Source organism: Thyridium curvatum, assembly GCF_004353045.1.
Source record: "Thyridium curvatum strain D216 chromosome Unknown NODE_47_length_323349_cov_79.126483, whole genome shotgun sequence".
Classification (NCBI taxonomy): domain Eukaryota; kingdom Fungi; phylum Ascomycota; class Sordariomycetes; order Thyridiales; family Thyridiaceae; genus Thyridium; species Thyridium curvatum.
The window spans coordinates 46,822-70,307 of record NW_022156802.1 but is presented as its reverse complement, the minus strand read 5'-3'; the positions used below and the strand labels follow the sequence as shown (position 1 = coordinate 70,307).

Below are 23,486 nucleotides of genomic sequence, written 5' to 3'. Positions count from 1 at the left end.
GCATGCCGTTACTCTTAAAAGGATAAGAGTTGATTGATCGGTCAAAGACGTAATCGATAGAAGGACAGTGTTTCTGTGCGTATTTACATAGATATATGCGCACTTCCACAATGTACAGCCCCAGCCCTCAGACTTGCTTCTTGGTCACTAACCCATTCTTCTCTCTTAGAGCTGCCACGTTGTAAATCATCCCCTTCTGCAGCAGCCTGTACGGCTGTATGCTGCAAAGCCACATCTGGAATCGATGTCCCCAGTATGGTGCGCGCACTACAGGTCCGGACCCGGCCGCCGAGTCGATGATCATTCTCGCCATATCCTTCGAAGCCGGCGTGAATAGACTGGTCCCGACTTTGTGCCCGTCGCTGTCAGTGTCGCCTATGAGCGCAGATATGACCTCCACATGCTGGCCCTCTCCTTTCAGCTCCGAGTCCAGTCCCTTGCTAAAGCCCGCGATGTACGCCTTTGCGCCCGAGTACACCGAGACCCAAGGAAGACCGAGATCAGCAAGGGAGCCAGCGTTGATGATGAAGCTGGGATCTCCCGCAGCCGCATGCTCCTGCATGCCCGGTAGCAGAGCGTGCGTGAGGAAGGTCATGAACGAGATATTGACCTGGATAATCGTGGCGACCTGGGCGGGCGTCTGCTCCGTGAAGGCGATGAAGTCCTTGGCCGGGTTGTGGCCCATGCCGACATTGTTGACGAGGACCTTGATCTTCAGGCCGCCGACCGAAGCGATCGCCCTGCGTGCCTCTTCCGTGGCCTCGCCAGATGCGTTGAACGCGGTCGCGGCATCGAGGACGAAGCCCTTTACGTCGCAGGCCGGGTGCTGGGCGCGGAGCTCTTTGAGGAGGACCTCCAGGCGCGTGGAGTCCCGCCCATGGACGATAATATTCAACCCGCGGCTGCACAGCTCGTGTGCCAGGTCGCGGCCGATGCCTGAAGTCGCGCCGGTGACCAGCGCGTAGGCGTCTCGGTGCGCTGGGCCTCGTGGGCCCGACAGGATGTTTTGTGGTTTCGACGACGTCAGACCCATCTTTTCTGACTACACTACCTGTGCAACAAGCGCTCTTGACACGAACAACACTGAGTGACCGGCTTCGGACAGTATTCATAGATAAAGAGTAAGAAGGTCGAGAATCAAAGCGATAGTGTATATTTCCAAACTAATACTCGTAGTCGTGGTCGTATTCGTGTCATCTCAGCACAATTGAGCTCCTTGGCTTCTGTGGTGACTAGATCCTCCTGAATCCTTCAAGTGGAGATGTCCAGGATGTCTCTGGTCTCCCATAGATAAGCCACCCTAGGGAGGCTTCATTATGGGAGACCAGGAGCAGAGGACCTGTCCACCACAGCCCGCAAATCGTTTGGAATCACAACAGCGAAAAGAAATACGGAGACATCAGGAAGAACAGAAAAAAAAATGAAGCAAAAAACGTACAACACCAGGCATTCGCTGGTCGTCACCGACCCAACTACTACTCCGGCGATTGGCAGCTTATCTATGGGAGAGCGGACGGGATCCCGAGTTCTCTACCATCTATGGTCGTACGTGGAAGGAACATTGTTGTCGATACCTATGACCTTTCTCAAACAGAAGTACGTGGCGGTCCTGGGTTTGTTGCTGTATGGGGCGACGTCATCATGAGTGGCTTGAAAGATTTACGTTGGCTTTGTAAGTCAATGTTTTTTTACTCTATCGAAAGCATCACGATGAGCGAACATCCTTCAACGAGTTGATTGTACCAGCCTATCTTCCTCCATATCCTCAACTGTGTGGCCGTGCTCACGCCGGCATATGCTTCCCGAACCAGCTCAGCATTCGGTGACTAAAGTCGATAAACGCGGGAAACTTCCTGACTCCATGTCCCTCCTGAGGATAAGTCACGAGCACAGACTCAACTCCGTGTTCGAGCAAGGCTCGATGATATTGGAGGGCGTTGCCCGGAGGAGTACAGCGGTCCTGGGCGCCAGCTACCTGAAGGACCGGGGTGGGGTATCGGCCCGCAAACCGCACCGGGCTGCGCTCATAGTAAAGACCGCCCGGGGCGTATGGGTCGCTGTTGAGGAAGATCTGGTCGAAGTAGGGTATGTTGGAGGTCGTGTGCTGCCCGAACCAGTCCGTGACGGGGGCCAGGGCGACGGCGGCTGCAAAGCGGTCGGACTGCGTGATGATCCAGGACGAGATGAACCCGCCATAACTTCCGCCCGTCACGCCCAGTCGCTTTGGGTCTGCGATGCCGCGAGCGACCAGTTCGTCAAGCCCGGAGAGGAAGTCGTGCGTATCCGCACCTCCCATGTCTCCGTACACCTTCTCGGCAAAGCCTTGGCCTCTGCCTCCAGAACCTCGAGGATTGACGCACAGCACGGCATATCCCTGAGCCACCAGCAATGGCACGTACTGCGATGTTGAGCCCCACCAGTTCCTAATGGCCCATACCGGACCACCATGGACATTGAGCACCGTAGCGTACGGCCCCGTTCGACCCGTGGGCAAATAGAGGAGGCCCTGTATCTCCAGGCCATCTGGGGCTTTCCAGGACACTTCCTCGACGGCGCCGATTTTCGAAAGTAGCCACTGCCCTCCTCCCTGATCGAGAGAAACGACTGTCTGGTATTTGCCTTTCGACACGATTCCAATTTCGGGATATCGCGTCCAGCTCTCACATACCGCAACCACTCCCTCAGCTGCATAAGGGCTTGCCCGAGGATAACGATACCCGCAGGTTTCTGAAGTTGCCCATATTTCCTTGACCTCTTTGCTAGTCAAATCGATCTCCCCGGCAATCGTCTGCAAGCCACGTTGGCCCATGTAAAACAGGCGGTTCTCATCCCGCCATGTCAGTTGGGTGGCATCGGTGCCTGCGATGGCAAGTGAGGTTGTAGTTCCATCTTTCGAGTTCGGATCGATCAACAGAATATCTCCAGCGATGATCCCCCGATCACTGCATACTGCCTGAGCGAACGCAACGAGCTTGCCCGACGGGGATGCGGCAGGGAGGCCCAGCTGGCGTTTGCTTTCATAGAGCACACGCTCCTCCCCTGAGCAGAGCTCTATGATGACGAGTTTGGCCGTGTACCACGCCTCTTCTCCAGGAGCGGTTGAGGCAATCGCAATCGCGTGGTCGGGACCACACCAAGCGGCCTCCCAAACATTCGTCCCCTGGCGACTTACCTGCCTCATGTCGTCTCCCTTGGCGTCGCAGACCCAAAGGGTCCGCCAGGCGGCATCATCATCGGCTTTCGAGTGTACCTCTGGCATCCAGGCAGGAACTACGTCTGAATCACCCGAGCCTGTGGCAAGGTCGCCTGAACCATCCGCACCCGCCTTGTCAGCACCAAGCCCAGCTGTGCCTATCAAAATTGCCGTGCCTTGCGGGCACCAGTCAAAGTATTCGACGATACCCTCTGCAGGGGAGCTTGGCGCGGCCTTCGAGAGCTCATCAGCGCCGCCAATGTAAAGCTGGAATATGCCCTTTTCGGCGCGGTCGGACAGGAAAGCCACACACTGTCCATCTGGCGACCATTTCGGTAATTTATCATTGTTTGGCCCATCAGTCGCGACCGTCACTGCGCCTGTGTTGGTATCAACGACACAGATCCGGGTCTGCGGTGTGTCCTCGAGCTTTGCCCACATGGAACCAGTGAACAGAATCTTGCTGCCGTCAGGGTGGGGGCACGGATCGGAAGCGCCAGTTATCTTGCCAAATCCTGGACCGTGAACATTGAGGAAATGCTCCTCCATTTCACGCCAGAGCGCCGTGTTCCTGACATCGCGCGCCGTCACGCCTGGGTCGTTCTTTGCAGCCATTCCAATATAAACTAGTATCGCAATGCGCGGCTTGTTCTGACAATGGTTTGCTTATCGGTCGGAGGAGGATGGCTAGGGGAGTCCACATCTTATGTCTACGTCGCGGATCACTGCTTCATCTGTAGTGGGGTGAGATGTCCAGAGAAAGGCGTGCCACACTCGGTAAGTCACGGCTTGGTGCGCTGACCAGCACGGGCACCTGCGGCTTTGGGGACACCCTCCATGCTGGGAATCCCCTCCTCCGAACTCCCCTTCAAGCACATGAGATGTGCGATAACCTCTCGGTATATAATGCTGGAATTGAGATACACCCCGGCAAGCCAGGCTTTGTTGTAATCATCCGGATATCATGAATGAAATTATGTTACTCTAGTACGGTCTTGCAACAGTGCAGGGGTAGGTTGTGTAGAACGCATCAGTTCCACTCAAACAGGTGTGAGTCTCCAAGGAAGACAGAACAATGAAGATGAGAGCCATCACTATAAGTGCGAGTGTATACCACTTATACCATGTCGACTGGGAGCAAGGGATGATGGTGGTTTGGTTCCTCCCTAGCAGGATGTAGTAGCCGTGAATGTCGAGAAGCCCTGTCACGATCAAGAAGTAGGAAAGTCTTCCAGCCGCAGCCGTTGCGGTCACCATGTATCTTTCCCGAAACCAAATAATGTCCGACCCCACAACCCACATAGTGAAAGCAAACGTAGCAAGAGAGGTCGCACCCTAAAAGAGTCTGTAAACCCTCCTAATGAGTCTTTTTAATCGTGTCAAGGCAGGCTTCAACACCGCCTACAAGGAGGGCAAGAGAAAGCCGCTCAAGCCCTCCAGTGCAGAGTGCAGCCGAGTCAGAAGTGATCGTCGTAAGGCTGATAGGCCAGTTCAATACAAACTAATTAAATATCTTATCCTTGGCTGAATACGTTACACTTGCATGCTGTAGGGCTATTATTGGCAACTTGTGCCACGATTCCTCCACGACGGGTACGTGTTCTGACTCAATCCCACAACACCTTGCAAATACTCATCATCTTTTCTGAAGGGCAGGTCCGCAATTTCAATCTTGGCCTCCTGTCTGATGCTTGGCCATGGACAACTCAAGCTCGATATACCTTGCTTTCTCAGTGAAGCAAAACCAATAAACACTGCTATAAGTCAAAGATTGCACTCTAGGCTGGAACAGCCCTGCTCTCAAGTCTGTAAACCAACTTTCGTGTCGCTGTCTGATTGGAGATGATGACCTACATGTATCTGAAATGGATCATACCTACAGCTAACAGGAGGCTTAGAGCAATCCATCTGGTAGTCTATCTCTTCTGTGCTATCAGGTGCCTGAAAATTTCACCCAGGAACAGAGCCGAGCGCTTCGTATACCGTGTGCGCTTAGGATCCTCGAAGTCCACCCAGGTCACACCAAACCGCGCCGTGTACCCCAACGCCCATTCGAAGTTGTCGAGCAGAGACCAAGCCAGGTATGACTTGATCACGATGCCCTCCTGGGAAGCTTTTGCAACTTCAGCGACATAGGACTTGTAGTAGTCGATCCGATGCGGGTCCTCTAGAATATCATCATTGCTGTTTGGCCGCCAGCCAAGTTCGCCCTTCGCAGTTGTGCCGTTCTCTGTGATATAGATAGGCAGCTGGTACCGATCCCAGATCCACCGTAACAGCTTTGCCCAGCCCCAAGGTGCCGTGCGTAGCCACGGAGTGTCGCTCTCGGTACCACGCTCCTTGCCATCCTTATTCGTGTCCATCCTGACGATATTACCCTTGGCGTCGTTCTCCTCGGGTGGCCCATCGCGGTGCTTGATAAAGTGCGACGTGTACGAGTTCATGCCGTAGAACTCGGAGCTCCCTCGTATCAACCGTTGCTCCTCCGCGGTAAAGCAAGGCAGTCGGTCGCCCAGCTGCGCCCGCATAGAAGCCGGGTAGTCGCATTCGCCCTTCCCGTAGAGGGGATCTGCGAACCAGCCTATGTCAAAATCCATCGCGCGCTTCGTAGCCTCGAGATCGAGTGGGTCGTCCTGGTCCCAGGGCTCGCACCAGTCCCCGCTCAGAGTGATCATGATGTGGCCCTTCTGCGTGGGCTGAAACTCCTGCTTATACATTGCGCAGACGCGAGCGTGGGAGACGATCTCGGTGTGACCTACAATCCAGACCTCCGTGGCGCTTGTGTGACCGGGTGCGTGTCGGCCTTCGGCGTATCCCGCACGCGCGGAAAGGACTGGCTCGTTGTATGTGATCCAGTACTTGACGCGGTCTCCAAAACTCTCAAAACAGACTCGGGCGTAGCGCATGAAGTCGAGCGTGTAGCGCGCCTTATTCAGCATGCCGCCATACCTTCGGTAAAGAGACTCGGGGAGATCCCAATGGTAGAGTGTCAGGAATGGAGTGATGCCATTCTCCAACAGTCTGTCAACCAACTTGCTGTAATATGCAATACCGGCTTCATTTACGGGGTCATCCTTGCCGCCCAGGGGGATGATGCGTGACCACGACAGGGAGAAGCGATAAGCATTGATGCCGTAGCTCTTCATCCGAGCGACATCCTCCTCGATCAGGTCATAAGACATGCAAGCGTCGTCAACGGTAGTGTTGTCCTTGATGTTTCCGCCGCTGTGGCAGAATGTATCCCAAATCGAAGGGCCTCTGCCATCCCTGTTCCAAGCACCCTCGATCTGGGCAGCGGCAGTCGCAAAACCCCAATGGAAGTCCGGAGGAAGACTGCCCTCGAGCGTTGGGTCGAATTCTGTCGAGAACGAAGCCATGTGGTTCTATTGGGTTATTCGACCAAGTAGTTAATGGAGAAAGCTTCTTTGGAATACCAATAATCTGTCTGGCCTTGGCCCTTGGGCGCTCAAAGATTGACCGAGATCGGAAGGGATATTATGATGATGCGATTGAGAAGTTGAAGTTGAAGCGGGGCATGTTCGTTGTCATCCCACTTGTTGGAAAGGCAATAACATAAGGCAAATATGTCAAAGCGAATTTCTGCTGGCCTGTCGAGACGCATCTAGAAATCCGCGAGTACCCACCTATCAACCACGTTACAGGCATCTAAAGGAACGCAAGGGCCATGACCTCCATTTTCACGGTCTACAAAGATCATTATATAACAGAGCAATGTTTTGCGCAAACATGAACATGACTTGAATGTGGATGATCGATATCTTCTCTATGCAAACTAAGAACATGTGCATGTGCTTGGCCCATCGAGCTTTGCAATTGGGTGGCAGACTGATGTCACACTCTAACTCACGAAAGGTTGCCTCAGCGCGAACGTTGACCAGGATCCAGTATACCTCAGCTATAGTACCACATCAGGCAAGCCAGAACCAGATCCTCTCAATAAAGTTCCTCGGCTTCCGCTCTGGCCAGGTCCCCTCGAGCGCGTCGATCTCGGCCTTGCCCGACCAGATGTCCATCTCAGAAAGCTTGACAAACTTGGTCTTCTTGACAATCTTGTACCCAAAGAAGAGCGTCAGGAAGATGGGGATGTTGATGTAGGGGGGGATGATGGCCTTTGCGCTGATCTTGCTCGGGAAGAAAGCGTCGAAGCCGTTGAAGAAGGCGACGACGACGCAGAAGCAGATGGCAAAGTAGGCCAGGAAAGGCTGCAGCGGCGACTTGAAGGGCAGTGTGTCGCGCGAGATGCCGTTATGCTTGAGGCAGTAGTAGAAGCGCAGATAGGTGAAGCTCACGGCCGACCACACGACCAGCGTGCTGACGGCGCTGAGGTTGCTGATCCAGAAGAAGACCTCGGAGCTGTCGTTGCTGACGGTCAGGTAGGCAAGGCAGCCGAGGGCGGAGGTCGCGCCGACGCAGGCGTAGGGGACACCCCACTTCTCGAACTTGAAGAAGGCCGGGGCCTTGCTGTCGAGGGCGGCGGCGTAGAGCACGCGGGTCGAGCCGTAGAAAAAGGAGTTGCCGGCGGACCAGGCGCTGGTCAGCACGGCGGCGTTGATAACCGAGGGGAAGATCTTGATGCCGGCGTTGGTGATGGCGATGACGAAGGGGCTCTGGGCCGCGCCGGGCTCGGACTTGTTAATGGCGTCCAGGAGGTGCGGGTCCCGCGACGAAACGCACAAGGTCACCATGAATATGCCCACGACGTAGAAGATGGCGATACGCCAGAAGATCCTGCGCACGGCCTTGGGGACGTTCTGGCGCGGGTTCTCAGTCTCACCGGCGGCTACGACGACCATCTCACTGCCGCCGTAGCTGAATGTTGCCTGGATGAAGATCTTGAAGAAGGCGAGGAAGCGGCCGAGAGCGCCGGGTTGGAGGTATTCGTTCATGGGCCCTGGGTTGGCCCAGTAGCGGAACCCAATCTTGTCACCCGAAGGACTGCCGCCGACGGTAATAATAAACATGGTCAAAATGAGGACGACGATGGTCGTCAACTTGATGGCACCAAAGAAGAACTCGGCTTCACCGTAGATGTGCACGGGGAAGAGGTTGATGATGACCATGGCGAGGAAGAAAATGGTAACGAAGATGACCTGCGGGATCTGGTCGTTCCAGAACTGCACAATGACGGCCGTAGCCACGACCTCCATGGGCACGCCGATGGCCCACTGGTACCAGTAGTTCCAGCCCAGGGTGAAGCCGAGGGCGGGATCGACGAAGCGCGCAGCGAAGATTGGCACCTGATAAATTGTGAGTGGGAGTTCCTTGCGATATTGAACGTCGATGGGTGACAGAATTATGAACTTACGGCTCCAGGGAGGGGAAGCCAAGTGGCCATCTCTCCAAGGCTGTTGATGACGCAATACAGGTTGAAGCCGGTGATCAGATAGGCCAGCACACAAGATAATGGACCTGCGAGCGACAAGGCCTGGCCGGAACCGACGAAAAGACCCGTTCCAATGGCACCGGACAGGGCGAGGAACTGGACATGCCGCGCCTTCAGGCGACGGTTTAGGGTTCCGACATGTTGCTGCTCGCGGGCGAGCTTGAGGTCGTCTGCGCCGCCGAAGTTCTCGACCTGCACCGTGCCAATCTCATCATCGTTTGCACGCTGCGTTGTGGGCGGCGCGGCCTCCACGTCGTGGGTCTTTTCTGCAACCATGTTCGTTGACGGGCAACGATGTAGCCTCTGTGGGGGAGTATCGAGGTCGAGAAGGTCCCGGAGGGATGGTCAACGGAGGGAAGTCAACGGGTTTTAAGGATGTCTACAGGGACCAGCTCCAATTGACGCACCCGGCCACAGAGGCTGCAACTATCTGCAGCTCGGCCAGACTGTGACCCGAAGCTGGGGATTGGCATGTTGGGGCTTGCGGTCTTTTGGGAGCCGTAGACGACCCATCCCAGACGAAGAGCAGCTTGGCAGCTGCTGTGCCCCTCCAGCCCAGCGTTGGAAATGGTTTATCGCATGCCGATCGCCCCTGTTGGCTATTGAGGGCAGCCAATGTTTCTGAGTCTGATTGCCTGAAGGTGCCAATTCCGGTGGAGGTGCGGCCGAGCAGACAGACTCCAAGAAACGGAGACGTTCGGGACCTGCCTCTTCGGGGCAAGTGGCCCAGACGAGTGGTGGGCTTCTGGTACGTTGCGCCTCAGTGGAGGTTCTCCCCATGCTAGACAGGCCCAGTGTCGTTGATGCTACCCCAACTTGGTAATTCAGCATGACCTGGATGAAAGTAGTAGACCCTAATGTTTGGGAGGCCGTTCGGTCATTGCGTCAGAGGCGTCGGCATTTCTACCGCTGGTGGCCACGCTGTCTATTTCTAACCACTTTGTCTTCTGAGCACATCTCTACCCTTATCCTGGGGTGCTTGCTGGAAAGAGCGCTCTTAAGCATAAGTTATGGATCGATAGATTCATTTTGAAGATATCTTGGTTGCAGCCAGTTCTCTCTTTCTGTATGGTAGATAGATTTGCTTGAAGGAGGAGGAGGAGTCTCGTGCTCAAGCGTTTGTCGCCACAAACAGTCCCCAAAACTCGAGTAACCTTGTTCTCTAGAGTGGGGAAGCTTCTGGGGTTCTCAAACAAGGGAAATGAACAAATGTCGCCCGGTGCGGGGAAGGAGAATGGCCTACTTGCCACAGCCAATACGAACTTGTCTACGCTGCGACTTCAGCACTTGGCACATCCCAAGTTCTGGGATTTGCATGGACTAATGGTTCCTGGCCGAAATGTTAGTCACCGTCAAGCCTGCAAGTGTATTGTCCTCCAAGGGCCTGAGATGGTCATCAGTGCTGTTTTCACTGTTCAAGTGGCTCTGCGAAGCTGGGATCTAGTTGGCTCATGGATCCAGATGTAACGGCTGCACGTGGGCAGATGGCCCTGAGCGAGATGCTCCCTTTGGTTGTGAGACTGTTGCAGTGTTGCCGGTTTACAAGGGTTGAACCCTCCCTATCTGATCATTGTCTTACCTTCATCAACGGCTTGTCGGGGAAATATCTATGAGGCGTGGTACATTGCTGCCTAGTCGAGCAGGTTTACCATCAGTTGCTTCCATGATATTGCTTGCCGGGCTTTTGTCAAAGAACTTCTACGTAGAGTTGATCCCCTGGCAATTCTATAAACTGCTCAGACCCGGACTTGGTATTTCATTGGCTGCTGTTGCACTGGGGCACGATCTGACCTAAAAAGCATCCCAGTGTGGTGGTATCGGAGAGCTATTGTGTATGTGGATTATCCCGATGTTTTGTTCGGTAAAATCTGGAATATGCCTAGCCCCAACTACCCCCTAGTAAGTGACTGGGGTGGTCACCTTTTCACGAGGGAGGCCAGTTCTGTGCCGCAGCGAAGTTAGCGACGTCGGCAGAGTCTAGCTGATCGGCATGGAGATTGTGTGGAATAGATAATCAGATTACACTCTACACTATGCGTCTAGCAATGATCTCAAGTGAAGCATCCCTCCACAGTCCGTGGAACGAGCGAGAATCCCTGTTCACCGCTCAATATCCCGATACATCAGGCCAAGACGTCTCGATGCCCTCTCGCAATACCACCTCGTGAAATGCCGCGAATAAGTCCGGCTTGCCCTGCACCTCGTGCGGCGTGAGCCCCGTGTCTAGACAATGCGCCGCTAGCAGACCCGCCGCCTCGCCAATGTTCCACTCGACGGGGTGCAAGCGATAGCACCCGTTGGTGATGTGCGTGGTGCCGATGTTCTTGCAGCCCGCCAGCAAGTTGGGCCGGTCCACGGGGATCAGTGCGCCCAGAGGAATCTCGAAGGGGCAGCACGCAACGTCGATGTAGTTGTCGCCGCCCGTCGACGGATGCAGGTCGATGCGGTACATACCGACGCCCACACTGTCCGGGTAGCGCACTGCGCCCTTTGCACCGCGGACCTCGAGGGAAAGATCCTGCTCTACGATCCGCGTGACGGCCTTGATGCGCCGAGACTCTCGGATGTAGGGCGCCATGGCTAAGCCGTGCTCCGTGCCAGTGATATCGCCTCGTAGCCGCAGGCCCGGGTACCCTGTGCCGTTGCCGTCTGCCCGCGGGCACTCGGTCTGCAAGTAGTACAGCATGCTATAGGATAGCGATGCCGCGGCGTCTAGGCGCTCTTCTAGCTCGTGCTCCTCGACATCGATGATGGGCTTCTCAAAGTAGTCGATCATGGGCCAGTTCACGAGACAGACATCCGACCGATACGCTCCGGGTTGGAAGTTGTCGCGGGCTGCGATGCGTCTGAACGTCCACAGGTTCATATCTCCACCCGACTTGCGCTGGTCGGCACACACCAGTGCAGGGTTGTCATTGGGGTTGGGTGTAAACTCGCGCTCGACGATCTCCAGTGTCCTGGGGTGAGGCGCTTTCAGACTTAGCAGCGGCGCGCCCCAAAAGGCCGGGTGGCATTTGCGCCAGTAATCGTACTCGGCCGGCTTGGGGATCGTATGGTTCTCGCCATCAATGTGATCAACTGCAAAGCAGATGGACACGGCTTGAGAGTTGGTTGGCTGCGCTTCCTCGGGCGCGCTGGGCTCTCCGGTGTCATGACGCGACTCGAAACCCGTCACGTACGCCGTCTTTGTCATCGGCAGTAGATCGCCAAGCTCCGTAGCATCAATGACATAGCTAGCTCGTACTGTGAACGTCTCCTGCAAGTCGAGACGTCGAAATTCCACTGCTTGCACATGCTCACCATTCATCTCGCATGACACCGGCTTCGTCCGCTTCTTAATCACAAGTAGCCCACTTCCAATGTACGGCATGAGCATGGCATCGATGACGGCCACCGCGACGCGCGGCTCGTGGCACAACTTGCTCACATGCCCAGCACCGGGGTTGAGCTCCGGCCACCGCCTGGCGTCTTCGGTCAGGGGGTAGTGATCGCGATAGTACTGCCGAATGCCGTCGCGCAGCGATCGATATGAGCAAGTGATGCCGAACTGCTCCACCCAGCAGTGCTCATCTGGCGGTACCGCCTGGCTGGTCAACTGTCCGCCTAGCCATTCGTACTCCTCCGTCAAGACGACGCGGCGGCCCCGTCTGAGAGCTCCGAGCGCGGCAGCGACGCCACCTAGGCCACCGCCGACAACGAGTAGGTCGGTTGAAAAGGCGTGATCCCTGGCTCTCTTTCTTGACGTTGGCAGTGTGCCATTGGCATGGATTCCATTTGTTGTGGCCAATTCCGGCTCGGAATTATGAACCAATTCTCCCATATTGGACTATTTGTCTGTCTGTAGGGCTGGGCAGTAAAAGTCTATGTCGTCGCTCTGGTATCCCGACATGTGATGAGCCAGCAGTGGCAGAAGGCATAAGCAACCTTTTATTCTGTGAATGCCGGGAATGAGAGCCAGTCACCATACATAAGCAGAGCGTGGTGTAGAAGTGATCTAAGTTGCAACCAACATGGATCCGCTTCCCGAGAGTCCCCGAATGGAAGCGATGACACTTCCCTTGCCCAACATCACGGTTTATCCGTTTCAAAGCATTGGGAAACATGACTTGCAAGTTGTCCCCGACAGGAGGATCCGCCAAGACCTTGCCGGACATCATCTCTGTATTAGCTAGTAACCCCCAGTCGATCTAGTGGTGAGAAGTGGAGATGGTAGCAGCGAAGAATCTTTAAATCCGTGGCTCCCCGAACCTTGTCGCGTCACTACCACACCAGTTTCTGCCCTACCGTTCGGGTGCAGAGGGGACTTCCCCGATCTTTATGCAGAGTCCCCCAGGTCCCATGTTCCAGACTTCTGCTCTTTGATCATCCAATGCAAAATGCCTGACCAGGATGAGACGCAACCTGTGCAGTCGACCCATCTGGGGAATGATGATGATGTCAGCCGAAAGCGCCCTCACCAGCCTCCGTCCGGGTCCCGATACCCACGAAAACGGAGTCTGAAAGCATGCCACGTCTGCCGAGCAAGGAAGACGAAGTGCGATAACGTGCATCCCACCTGTGGCTTTTGTGCATCGCTCAACATACGCTGCTCTTATGATGAAGCGGAAAAGGACCATTCTGCGTGAGTTGCGCGACGATTGATGAACCATGGGAAGCCACTGCTGACACTGTTCTGCAAAGGTTTGATCCCGCCAGCCTCGAGATCCTGCGACAACTAAATCAGATCATCACTTCCCAAGACGACTTGCTACATACCGTTCGCTCGATAGCTGCTACGCAATCCCAATGTGTGCCGTCAGCCCTATCACCATCCGGAACGGGGCACACGCAATTGCGTAGTCTCGGCGACACGTTAGCATGGGGTGTTATTGGCATGCAGGACCAGCATTCGCCATACGTAACTAATGACTGGGGTGGGTGGCATCCCGACTCTGCGGCGACGACTCCTGCGGCATCAGCAGGCGTTGCAGCCGTTCGATGGTTTGGGCTGTTGGCCAACGATGTCTCTCGAGAAGCTGTCGAGGAGGCTGACGCGCCGCTGGGAGGCGAAGGAGGTTTCCTTGATCCCGCAGATGGCCAGAATGAAGAGGACATGACACCGCTGCAGCGTGCTACGAGGATCATCGATAAACATACGCCGAATGCAAGTGACAACGCAACACCAACTCGAATGACAACAATCATCGAAGAGAATTTCTGGCAAACCGCGGAGAACATATGTCTACTTGATAGGGAGCAGGTACTATTTGCCAACTTTCTCAACCGGATCTGTTCTTGGGTATGTTCTTTCCGCGTTACAAAATAGGCCTCATTGCTCACAACTATTGGCAGCTTGACTTGTTTGACCCCGGACGCACCTTCTCAACTCGAGTACCTCACCTCGCTGTCCGTAACGCAGGTTTGCTTAATGCGATTCTCGCCCTCTCCGCCTATCACCAGTCCCTTGACGAGAGTATCAGTCTTGATGAGCGTGCAGATCAGAGCATAGCTTTACAGTATTACTATCAGACTCTACATTATGTGCAAAAGGCCATGCGATACCCCACTTATCAAGATAGCCAAGAGCTCATGGCAACCACCCTCATTGTGTCAACATATGAGATGCTACGTGGCTCAAGAAAAGACTGGGAGCATCACCTGCAAGGAGTGTTCTGGATCCTCCGTTCTCGTCAGATCAAAGTCGAAGTCGCCAGCCTCGAGAGCACGACCTGGTGGGCCTGGCTGCGTCAGGATATCTGGGTTGCCTTTCGTGAGAAGCGCCGGACATACAGCACCTGGACTCCCAAGAAGACGTATGCTGAGCTGAGCAGCCACGAGCTAGCCTCACGAGCAGTGTGGATCATGGCTCAAGTGGTTAACTACTGTGCTGTCGACTCTTCGGACGACGTAGAAGGGACACTCCCGGGGAGACTCGGCTGGGCCAAAGCGCTTAGGAAGATGTTGGACGAGTGGTATTCCCACCTGACCATGGAATTTTCGCCTCTGCCTGCCACAAGCCGCAACAGTGATCAAGTATTCCAGCCTCGGCTGATACATCCTCAATGCTTTGGTAAGTACCTTTTCAAAAGTGGCCTATTTGTTCGACTATACTAATGTTCTCTATTAGGATTGGCGATGCAGATTCATTATGTATCTCGTATTCTTCTTTGTGCTCATGAGCCATGTCTTGGCGGTATCGAAGCATTTATCAAGCACCAGAGGACGATTCAAGATGGTATCGAAATGGTGTGCGGCATTGGCATGACGCTTACAGAAGATGCTTCGAGTATGCTATCGTCTCAGTGCTTATTCATCGGTGAGTATCTGGCATAGATCATTTACATTGGCAAGTCTAATGGGTAATATCAGCCGGAATGTTCATGCAGAACCCTCGACAGAGGACCTATGTACTGGAAATGCTCGATTCGTGTCGGAAGAGATGTGGTTGGCCAACACCCTCACTTGGGTCTGAACTCGAGAAGATATGGAGTAGTCCTATGCCTCCTTGAAGTAACGGACCGAATTACCAACAAGCCCGCAATATGAACTTTAGCTTCCAATAGTCTGAATGATCTCCGTTGCCAGAAATGCATGGGGGCAGGAGTTGCACCACAGTTGTGACTAGCAAGCCAAGAATATGTATTGTCCAAAAGACTATCACTCAGCCTTCCAAGAACCCAGCTGAACTTACCCTGATGGTTACTTGTTACTCTAGACGGATGACCGCCACCTTTGTTGGTTCAACCATCCATCGGCAACGGTGCGAGACTCCCCGATTAGCGGCTCCACTCGTGAAGCCAACCCTGTCTCCTGGTGAAGCTCGGGAATTGAGCGAGAGTCCCCGACGAAAATCTAACCCCAGATTTCATCTTGCAACTGTGCCTCTATTATCTGGACTGATCCGCACCCTGTCTTGCAACCCCAGATTGTGGAGTGCCGCTTTCACGCGTGATGCTACATGTACATCACGGGCAGACCCCGGCTTGCGACCAGACTGCTCTGCCTCTCCAGAGCCGGTTCAAATGTTGCAATACTTATATCGCCATGCTTCTCGGCCAGGTCTGCACTCTTGAACCTGCCCGACCACCGCTTTACAACTTGCAATAGCGACTTGCCTACCCAGGGTAATAACGACCTCACAACCTGTAAGCCAATTGGTCGAGCCAGCAACAATGACTATCCACGGCGTCCTCCGACGCGTCGTCCGCAATGATGCCATCAAGATCGACCCTCCCGAGATCTACAACTGGCGCGTCTTGGCTCTAGCCGCTTCAGTAGGTTTGACGTCGGATCCAAAGACATTTCAGATAGTCTGATTGCTAATTCTACCCTACGACAGGCATGTTTCGCCGGAGCCCTCTTCGGTGTCGATGCGGGTATCATCGGAGGTGTGCTGGAGATGCCAGACTTTAAGCAGTACGTCTCTATTCTGCTGTTTGGTCCCATCTACCTCTTGAAGGTGGAGCATACTGACCAAGCCTTTCTCGCACAGTCAATTCGGTCTCGACACCCGCCCTCCAAGTGCCGCTGCCGACCTGTCTGGCAACCTCGTCACCACAATGCAAGCCGGCGCCGTCGGTGGAGCTCTCGTCTCGAGCCCATTTGCAGACATGAAGGGACGAAAGCCCGCCCTGCTCGCTGTCGCGGTCACCGGCCTCATCGGCGGCCTCATGCAAGCGTTCTCCTACGGCCACTTGCCGGTCTTTTATATCGGGCGGTTCATTGAGGGTCTCGGCCTCGGTGCAGGAACCATGCTGGCGCCAACATATGTGTCTGAGAACTCTCCTCGCGCTATTCGTGGCTTCCTTGTCGGCTTCTTCCAGCTGCTCCTCGTCATGGGTGGTATGATGGCGTACTTTATCAACTACGGATCTCATTTACATCTACCGGTAAGTGCAGTCAGAAATGTACTCTTATGCGTGGATGTACTGACACAACAACAGGGCAAAGCGTCTTGGATGGTACCTCTGGCTTGCCAGTCCCTCTGCCCACTGTTACTTTTGATCAGCATGCTGTTCTGCCCCGAGTCACCTCGATGGTTGGCATCCCAGGACCGATGGGACCAAGCTAGCGACGTCTTGTCTGACGTGAGGCACCTCCCGACCGATCATCCATACATTCAGCAGGAGCTGCTTGAGCTGCGCACGCAGATCGAGCAAGAGCGAGCCATCATGCAGGATACGGGCTTCTGGGCGATTCAGAAAGAGTGCTGGACGATTCCTTCGAACCGCAAACGAGCCTTGTTGACCATTGGTCTCATTACTTTCCAGCAATGGAGCGGAGTAAGTCATATCTTGTCGGGTTGAGGAAGCGTGTGAGCGACAGTGGTCACTGACATAAATCAACCTACAGACCGGTGCCATCAACTATTACGCACCCAAGATGTTCAAGGGCCTCGGTATTCAGGGTACTGACACAGCCCTGTTTGCACAAGGCATTTATGGCATCGTCAAGGTCGTCACATGTCTGATATTTGTGTTCTTCCTCGCCGATTCTCTCGGTCGTCGATGGTCATTCATGTGGAGTGGTGCCGTGCAGGGTTTCTGCTTCTTCTTCTTGGGGTTTGTAAGTGCAGAGCAGTAGTGCTGAAGATGGCAAAGATCCCAGCTAACCAGCGCAGTATCTCCGATTCGGCCCTACTCCCAAGGAGAACGAAACACCGCCGCCCATCGGCATCGCAGCGTTGGCCATGATCTACATCTTCGCCGCCGCGTTCAACATGGGCTGGGGTCCCGTCTGTAAGTGAACTGCAGCACAATGTCTCTATGATAGCGCAAACAGGACGCAAGACTAATTGTAGACAAAGCGTGGGTGTATGTGTCTGAGATCCCGACCAACAGGCTCAGAGCTTACAACGTCGCGCTTGCATCGCTCACGCACTGGCTACACAATCTTGCCGTGTCAAAAGCGACTCCATTCATGCTTGTCTCGAGCCCCTATGGAGCTTACTTCATCTTTGGGTCCATCAACATCGTCATGGCCATCGCTGGCTGTTGGGTCCCAGAGACCAAGGGCGTAAGTCTCCCAGGCACCGTTTCAATATTATACATCATTGCGAATGCTGACTGGCGTTACCTCAGATCTCCCTGGAGCGTATGGACGAGATCTTTGGCACAGCGGACTTCTCGCACATCGAGGATGTTGGTCTGGCGGCAAGGCATGCTGAAAAGGCTGGTGTTGACGGCGACCACGAGGAGGACTCGAATCGGTCCAAAGTTTGAACACGCTTTGGGTGCTGACATATTGGTATCGCTTCATATAGATGAGATACATGCGGGTATGATGCTCAAGAGACATAGCTCGGAGGCCGCCTGGCGGTGACGAATGCCGCCCTTTTTAGGCAATACCAGGCATGAAATATGACTTGTGGCACCACCAATGTGGTCCATAGTCATTTCGAGGGGACTTGAGACTTGTTGTTTCTGCTATTCATCAGCCCCTAACTGCATTTGCAAGAGTACGATGCGAATGTGATTGCGACATGCAGAAACGATAACGACCGGACAGCGAAAGCGAGAGCGAGAACGACCAAATGCTGACCCTTGAAGCAATTTGTGGAGACTGTCAGCCTGGGGAGTGCCTCAATGCTTGCGAGTTCCCACCATCAGCCACGCATGCGGATCCCGTCCTGGCTCCACATGCTGTCCATCTTTGCTCTTGTTTGACGGCGCTGAGCATCCAGAGCGACAGTCATTGGTGGGCGGTACGGCTCGGCGGAGTAAGGTTATCGAGGATAAGCTCCGATAGGGCTATGGCATGGGACGTCGAGAGCGTGCCTGTCGAGGAGGGCTTCGAGGCTATGTTTCCCTTGCTGATCGGTGTTGTCAGATTCTCGCGAGTGCTGGGGGTTAGTTTGTGAGACCAAAGGTCCGACATAAAAAGCACGATGCCCTCCTCATCTCTTGGTGCAACTTTGATAGATTTATTATTCCAGACTCGAGACTTTTTCCTTAACACTCCCTATCTGAAAGACATTCGCATTCCAACCTTACCATGGGAAATCATCACTCTAAAAGTACAGAGCATGTGTGTCCGGTTCATTCTTTGGCGCAAGGTACGGCTTGTGTAGGCTTCCTAATCCTTGTTGACAACTGCTCTGACTCTCCCGTTGCGTAGATGCCAGCACCCCCCTCTTCGGCGACACCACCTTTTACGAGTTCGACAAGATCCTCTCTGGCAGCTGCTTCGCCTTTTCGACTGCCGTGGTCCTAATCCACATGGTGTTGCATGCGACACATTACAGCGTGCCCACAGAGCAGATCAAGTACGATATCAACAAGTCAATCGCAAGCAAGACACACAATCTCACATGAATATAGGATATTACGCATTAGCATGTTGATACCGACGTACTCTCTCTTCTCCTTCTTAAGCATCACTTACCCGACGGCGCATGTCTACCTGCAGCCCTGGCTCGAGGTCTTCCAGGCCAACTCCCTCGCCGCCTTCTTCCTGCTCATGTCCGAGTTCATTTCGGATAGCCACGAGCAGCGCGACATCTTTCTCGCAACGCTCGAGATCCGCGACAAGAAAAGCCCCAATGGAGTGTTGCATGGCATTGTGTGGTTCAGGGTGAGTAGGAGAAACGCCCGGCAGAATTACAGTGTCACATATATCAGTTATTAAGCACAGTAACTGGCATATAGAAACTCTGGGTTATGTTATTCCAGTACCCTGTCGTCGCATTGGTTGTCGCCGTCTTGACGGATATCACGGAAGCGGCCGGCGTGTTTTGCCTGTTCGAGACCAAGCCATACTTCGCCAAGCTCTGGGTGCGTCGAGCTAGTGATCTCAGTGACCGTCGAATAATTATGGCTAACGATCGTGACCTGGTATAGCTCACCATCTTGGTCAAAGTCTCTCTCACTTTCGCTGTCATGGCGGTTTTGTCCTTCTACATCCAGGTCCTCAGAAAGTACCTCGCCCACCACAAGCCAATGCTGAAACTGGTGGCATTCAAGCTTGTTGTCGGGCTCGGCTTTGTTCAGTCGGTATGTCTGGGTTCGATCTCGACACTCCACATACGACTTTCCTGACTGAACCATTAGATCATATTCTGGATCCTACGAGACACGGGCTCGCTGAATCCCACTTCGCAACTGACCTACGCCGATCTCGAGATGGGTCTCCCAAGCATGCTGCTTTGCATCGAAATGGTCCCTATATCCCTGCTTTTAGTGTATGCATACAACGCTGGCCCGTATTTCATTCGGCGGCCGCGCAATGATGATTCTGCGAGAGAGGAGCTGCAGCAGGCCGGAGTGCTCAGGACGTATCAGGGTGGCTTCTTGGGATGGAAGGCTCTCGTGGCAATTCTGGACCCCAAAGAAACTCTTCAAGCAATTTTGTTTGCCGTCAAGCTGCTGATAAATAAGACGGACCAGGCTCCAGTGCCGTTGGCGAACCACAATCCCGGCGGAAGTCAGCAGAATTCTTACCGCTTGTAACTAACTACCCTGGCTGTGGCTGTCGCTGTGGCAGCGCTCGAGGCAGTAGACATTGGGATGATTCATCTCGCGATTTGCGTATAGAGCTTTCGAATAGGAAAAGATGGTCAAGGCGATGTTTCTGAGAAGGTGCCAAGGGCTAAATATATCTAGCTGACATGCGCGGGAGGATCTCCCTTCGCTTGAAGATACACGGAGCTACTCACCACTACACGTTAGATAACAAGCTTCTGACTAAAGACGTGCACTGGAGATGCGTTTGGCAGTGTCAGAATGGTTGATTCTGTTTTATTTTTGAGAATTGTCGCGTATCGAACACCTCCTAGTCTGGCATTCAAAACTTATAGAAATACCTATATTGGTAGAGCTAAAAATTGAAAGGGGAAATAGCACAATCTCGTTTAAACGGCAATGACTGGAGGATGATGACATCGGCATGAAGATAAGCTTAGTCATCCAGCCCACGTGGGCTGGCAGGACCGACGAGCTTCCAAGTCAAAATTGCGCCATTTCAGTTTTGTCTGCTTTCGATTTTTGCTTCGGACCTGTCCTCACACAGAAAACCGGACTGAGTCGGCGTAAAATCATGGGTGTCCGAACTTTTCGCGACTTTCTGCCGTCGCAGCTCGGCTCGCGGGCTCTGGACGTGTTTCGCAGCAATTGGCATCTGGGTTTTACGGCATTCGGAGGGCCGCCGGTGCATTTCAAGATTGTACGCTACACGGCCCTAAATCGTGCTGGACTGTCTTGACACTAACTTGGTGATGGATTAGTTGAACGATAAGTTTGTGAAGAAGCTAGGATGGATCGACGAGCAGATGGTGAGCAAAACCCCGTTTTGCCTTGCGGGTCTCCCTGCTGACGTCGCACCGTGCCTCTACAGTTCCAGGAGCTGTTCAGTGTCTCCCAGGCCCTTTCCGGCCCAGGCAGCACAAAAATGCTGTACTGTATTAATCTGATCCGGAGCGGGACATTTGGTGCCCTCCTCAGCTTCCTTCTCTGGAGGTAAGTCTTGCAATGCTCGAAGCTATGGAGGAACGAGCCTCTGACATCGGTACCCGAAGTCTACCCGGCGCCATTGGCATGTATGGACTGGCAATCGGCGTGTCAAACATCTCCGAGACTCTGCCTCGACCGGCATATGCTCTCCTATCGGGTCTGAACGCCGCGGCTGTAGGTATCATTGCGCTGGCGGCCGTGGAACTTTCCCAGAAGGCCATCACCGATAAGCTCACTCGAGTCATTGTGTTCTTGACCGCTGCCGCCGGCCTACTGTACAACGCTCTCTGGTACTTTCCCGTGCTGCTGGTTGTGAGCGGCGCTGCAACGCTTGTGAACGACTCCCGCCTACTGCATCGAGCTCTCAACAAGATTTTGCTCAGAATACAGCGGAATCCGCCAGTCAGGGCCCATGAAGAGAACGGTGTATTTGCCGCAGAGTTATCCGCCATGCCATCGCAGAATCGTTCAACCCGGAGCCCTTCACCCGCGCAAGACGCTTCCGCTGCTCAGTCGATACAAGAACAGCTTGAGTCGGCACACGAGCCTCGGGTAATCCCGCAGCAGGTTCAGCTCAATATCTCATGGAAGCTGGGCGTCGCCATCATCGTGACCTTCTTTGCGACCTTCATCGCGGCCATGGTGCTGCGCGGCACCCTCGCGGCCCCGCCTCTGCTCTACAGCCTCTTCGCCAACATGTACCTTGCGGGCACTATCATCTTTGGAGGCGGGCCCGTGGTCATCCCGCTGCTTCGCGAGTACGTCGTGGCTCAGGGTTGGGTTAGCCCCCGTGACTTTCTCATCGGCCTTGCCATCATCCAGGCCTTTCCTGGGCCGAACTTCAACTTTGCCGTCTTTCTTGGCAGTCTGACTGCGATCAATGGCGGTTATAGCCCTGTCGCGGGCGCGTTGCTCGCCTGGGTGGGCATCTTCAGCCCTGGAATGGTTCTCGTGCATGGCACGATGGGTATCTGGAGTGCGCTGCGGAGCAGGCCCTGGGTCAAGTCTGTCCTTCGGGGTGTAAACGCTGGGGCCGTCGGCCTGATCTACACGGCCGTGTATCGTATCTGGCAGGTGGGATACATCGACGAAGGATTCCAGTCCGGGCGCAGCTTGGCCGATGATCCGTGGTGGGTGGTTGTCACTGCTACGAGTTATGTCGGGGGTGCCTGGTTCGGCGTCAAGGCGCCAGTTGCTATCATTATTGGTGCTGTGTTGGGTCTAGTACGATACGGTGTTGTGAATGCCTAGTTGGGTACACTATTGTCCTATCGGCGAAGACAATCTGTTTGATCTCTTACATAGGACTCATCATCTTTGCCCTAGGAGCCAATCTATCGCAGTTTGGACCGAGTCCACACTCAGGGCTCGATGTTGAATGAATGCCTCGCTGACCGATCCCCCTTTTTGATCCACAAGAAGCGGCATCGGGCGAGGAGGTTGTTCATGCCCCTCCAAGAACAAGGCGTACCAGCCAGAGTCAAGCGCGCCAAGTACGTCCTTGTCATAGTCATCTCCGAGGTATATCTTGTCCCAAGAAGACGCTCCCACGTCAGCAGAAGAGGTAGCATCCTGAGTAGTGACTTCTCGCAACAGCTCCTCCGCCGCAGAAAAGACCCTCTTGTCCGGTTTTTCGTAGCCCACATCGTAGGACATGCAATGAAGGTCAATGTCGTAGACTGCTCCTGCCAGCTTGGCTCGATCAATTGGAGTGCCATACCGCAAGGGGCTGACGCGGACCCCGAACGAAGCCAAGATATCCGGGACTCGGTCGTCGGAATTCGTGATGACGCCGACAACGACCTTGTCAAACCCCTTCTTAGGGTGTGGCTCCTTAAGAGCTTGGAGCAGTGAGGGTAGCTGGGGTACGCAGGTGTAGCCCTCATCAGATGCAAATCTGTGCTGGAGACGGGGCGCCAACCCGTCGGGTATTGCTTGATCTGGGCCCACTAGGGGACGGAGTGTGTTATGTATAACCTGGACGCCTGTGATTAGTAGTGATATTCAGGTTCGATCGCCTGGTCACAGCGATATGGCAGGATCATCTGGCATACATTTGTCCACCACGTCTGCGCCCCCATACCCGTCGCCTTGCCGTAATTCGGGTGCACCTTGGCTTCTCTCTTGAAGGCCTCTCGGAAGGAGGCCGTGACCTGGGCATCGTTGACGCGCAGGCCGAACTGGCGCGCGACGTCGGCATACTGCTTTGCGACCGGCTCGGCTGGCCTGAAGAGCGTGCCGAACGCGTCAAAGCATAGGAACAGGTTTCGTTTTGACATTGCAGATGACCATCGACAGTTCACTCGAATTGCTTAGAGCCGTTGGGTGGGCTATCGCGTCTCTGCAACGTGCGTCATGTCATTGATGAAACCATTCTGCTGTCGGGGTTTCAAATTTGAAGAGGATTCCAGTTCGGCGCGGGGTCCACATTTCAGGTAGGGGAAGCGTATCGCCAAGGCAGCTG

The 23,486-nt window shown here is 54.3% G+C and overlaps 10 protein-coding genes across 10 annotated transcripts; 4 read left to right on the top strand and 6 right to left on the bottom strand.

The window, feature by feature from the left end:
- Window positions 1-127: 127 nt before the first annotated feature.
- On the bottom strand, window positions 128-1,033 carry E0L32_007607 (uncharacterized protein; the record flags this gene model as incomplete). Its single annotated transcript, XM_031142370.1, has 1 exon — window positions 128-1,033. One exon carries the CDS (start codon window positions 1,031-1,033, stop codon window positions 128-130), a length of 906 nt encoding a protein of 301 aa, XP_030993339.1.
- Window positions 1,034-1,783: 750 nt separating this feature from the next.
- On the bottom strand, window positions 1,784-3,808 carry E0L32_007606 (uncharacterized protein; the record flags this gene model as incomplete). Its single annotated transcript, XM_031142369.1, has 1 exon — window positions 1,784-3,808. One exon carries the CDS (start codon window positions 3,806-3,808, stop codon window positions 1,784-1,786), a length of 2,025 nt encoding a protein of 674 aa, XP_030993338.1.
- A 1,301-nt stretch (window positions 3,809-5,109) lies between these two features.
- Window positions 5,110-6,570, bottom strand: E0L32_007605 (uncharacterized protein; the record flags this gene model as incomplete). Its single annotated transcript, XM_031142368.1, has 1 exon — window positions 5,110-6,570. One exon carries the CDS (start codon window positions 6,568-6,570, stop codon window positions 5,110-5,112), a length of 1,461 nt encoding a protein of 486 aa, XP_030993337.1.
- Window positions 6,571-7,122: 552 nt separating this feature from the next.
- On the bottom strand, window positions 7,123-8,873 carry E0L32_007604 (uncharacterized protein; the record flags this gene model as incomplete). Its single annotated transcript, XM_031142367.1, has 2 exons — window positions 7,123-8,451; window positions 8,520-8,873. The coding sequence occupies 2 exons, from the start codon at window positions 8,871-8,873 to the stop codon at window positions 7,123-7,125; spliced, it is 1,683 nt and encodes a 560-aa protein (XP_030993336.1).
- Window positions 8,874-10,704: 1,831 nt separating this feature from the next.
- E0L32_007603 (uncharacterized protein) lies at window positions 10,705-12,417 on the bottom strand (the record flags this gene model as incomplete). The annotated part of the gene is made up of 1 exon (XM_031142366.1): window positions 10,705-12,417. The coding sequence occupies one exon, from the start codon at window positions 12,415-12,417 to the stop codon at window positions 10,705-10,707; it is 1,713 nt and encodes a 570-aa protein (XP_030993335.1).
- A 556-nt stretch (window positions 12,418-12,973) lies between these two features.
- E0L32_007602 (uncharacterized protein) lies at window positions 12,974-14,909 on the top strand (the record flags this gene model as incomplete). Its single annotated transcript, XM_031142364.1, has 4 exons — window positions 12,974-13,218; window positions 13,278-13,875; window positions 13,929-14,646; window positions 14,704-14,909. The coding sequence occupies 4 exons, from the start codon at window positions 12,974-12,976 to the stop codon at window positions 14,907-14,909; spliced, it is 1,767 nt and encodes a 588-aa protein (XP_030993334.1).
- An 839-nt stretch (window positions 14,910-15,748) lies between these two features.
- Window positions 15,749-17,797, top strand: E0L32_007601 (uncharacterized protein; the record flags this gene model as incomplete). The annotated part of the gene is made up of 8 exons (XM_031142363.1): window positions 15,749-15,850; window positions 15,916-15,992; window positions 16,069-16,465; window positions 16,520-16,858; window positions 16,929-17,141; window positions 17,197-17,314; window positions 17,377-17,591; window positions 17,657-17,797. The coding sequence occupies 8 exons, from the start codon at window positions 15,749-15,751 to the stop codon at window positions 17,795-17,797; spliced, it is 1,602 nt and encodes a 533-aa protein (XP_030993333.1).
- Window positions 17,798-18,569: 772 nt separating this feature from the next.
- Window positions 18,570-20,023, top strand: E0L32_007600 (uncharacterized protein; the record flags this gene model as incomplete). The annotated part of the gene is made up of 6 exons (XM_031142362.1): window positions 18,570-18,630; window positions 18,693-18,840; window positions 18,896-19,148; window positions 19,223-19,348; window positions 19,415-19,567; window positions 19,625-20,023. The coding sequence occupies 6 exons, from the start codon at window positions 18,570-18,572 to the stop codon at window positions 20,021-20,023; spliced, it is 1,140 nt and encodes a 379-aa protein (XP_030993332.1).
- A 1,029-nt stretch (window positions 20,024-21,052) lies between these two features.
- Window positions 21,053-22,273, top strand: E0L32_007599 (uncharacterized protein; the record flags this gene model as incomplete). The annotated part of the gene is made up of 1 exon (XM_031142361.1): window positions 21,053-22,273. The coding sequence occupies one exon, from the start codon at window positions 21,053-21,055 to the stop codon at window positions 22,271-22,273; it is 1,221 nt and encodes a 406-aa protein (XP_030993331.1).
- A 60-nt stretch (window positions 22,274-22,333) lies between these two features.
- On the bottom strand, window positions 22,334-23,301 carry E0L32_007598 (uncharacterized protein; the record flags this gene model as incomplete). Its single annotated transcript, XM_031142360.1, has 2 exons — window positions 22,334-23,007; window positions 23,106-23,301. 2 exons carry the CDS (start codon window positions 23,299-23,301, stop codon window positions 22,334-22,336), a joined length of 870 nt encoding a protein of 289 aa, XP_030993330.1.
- Between the last annotated feature and the right edge of the window lie 185 nt (window positions 23,302-23,486).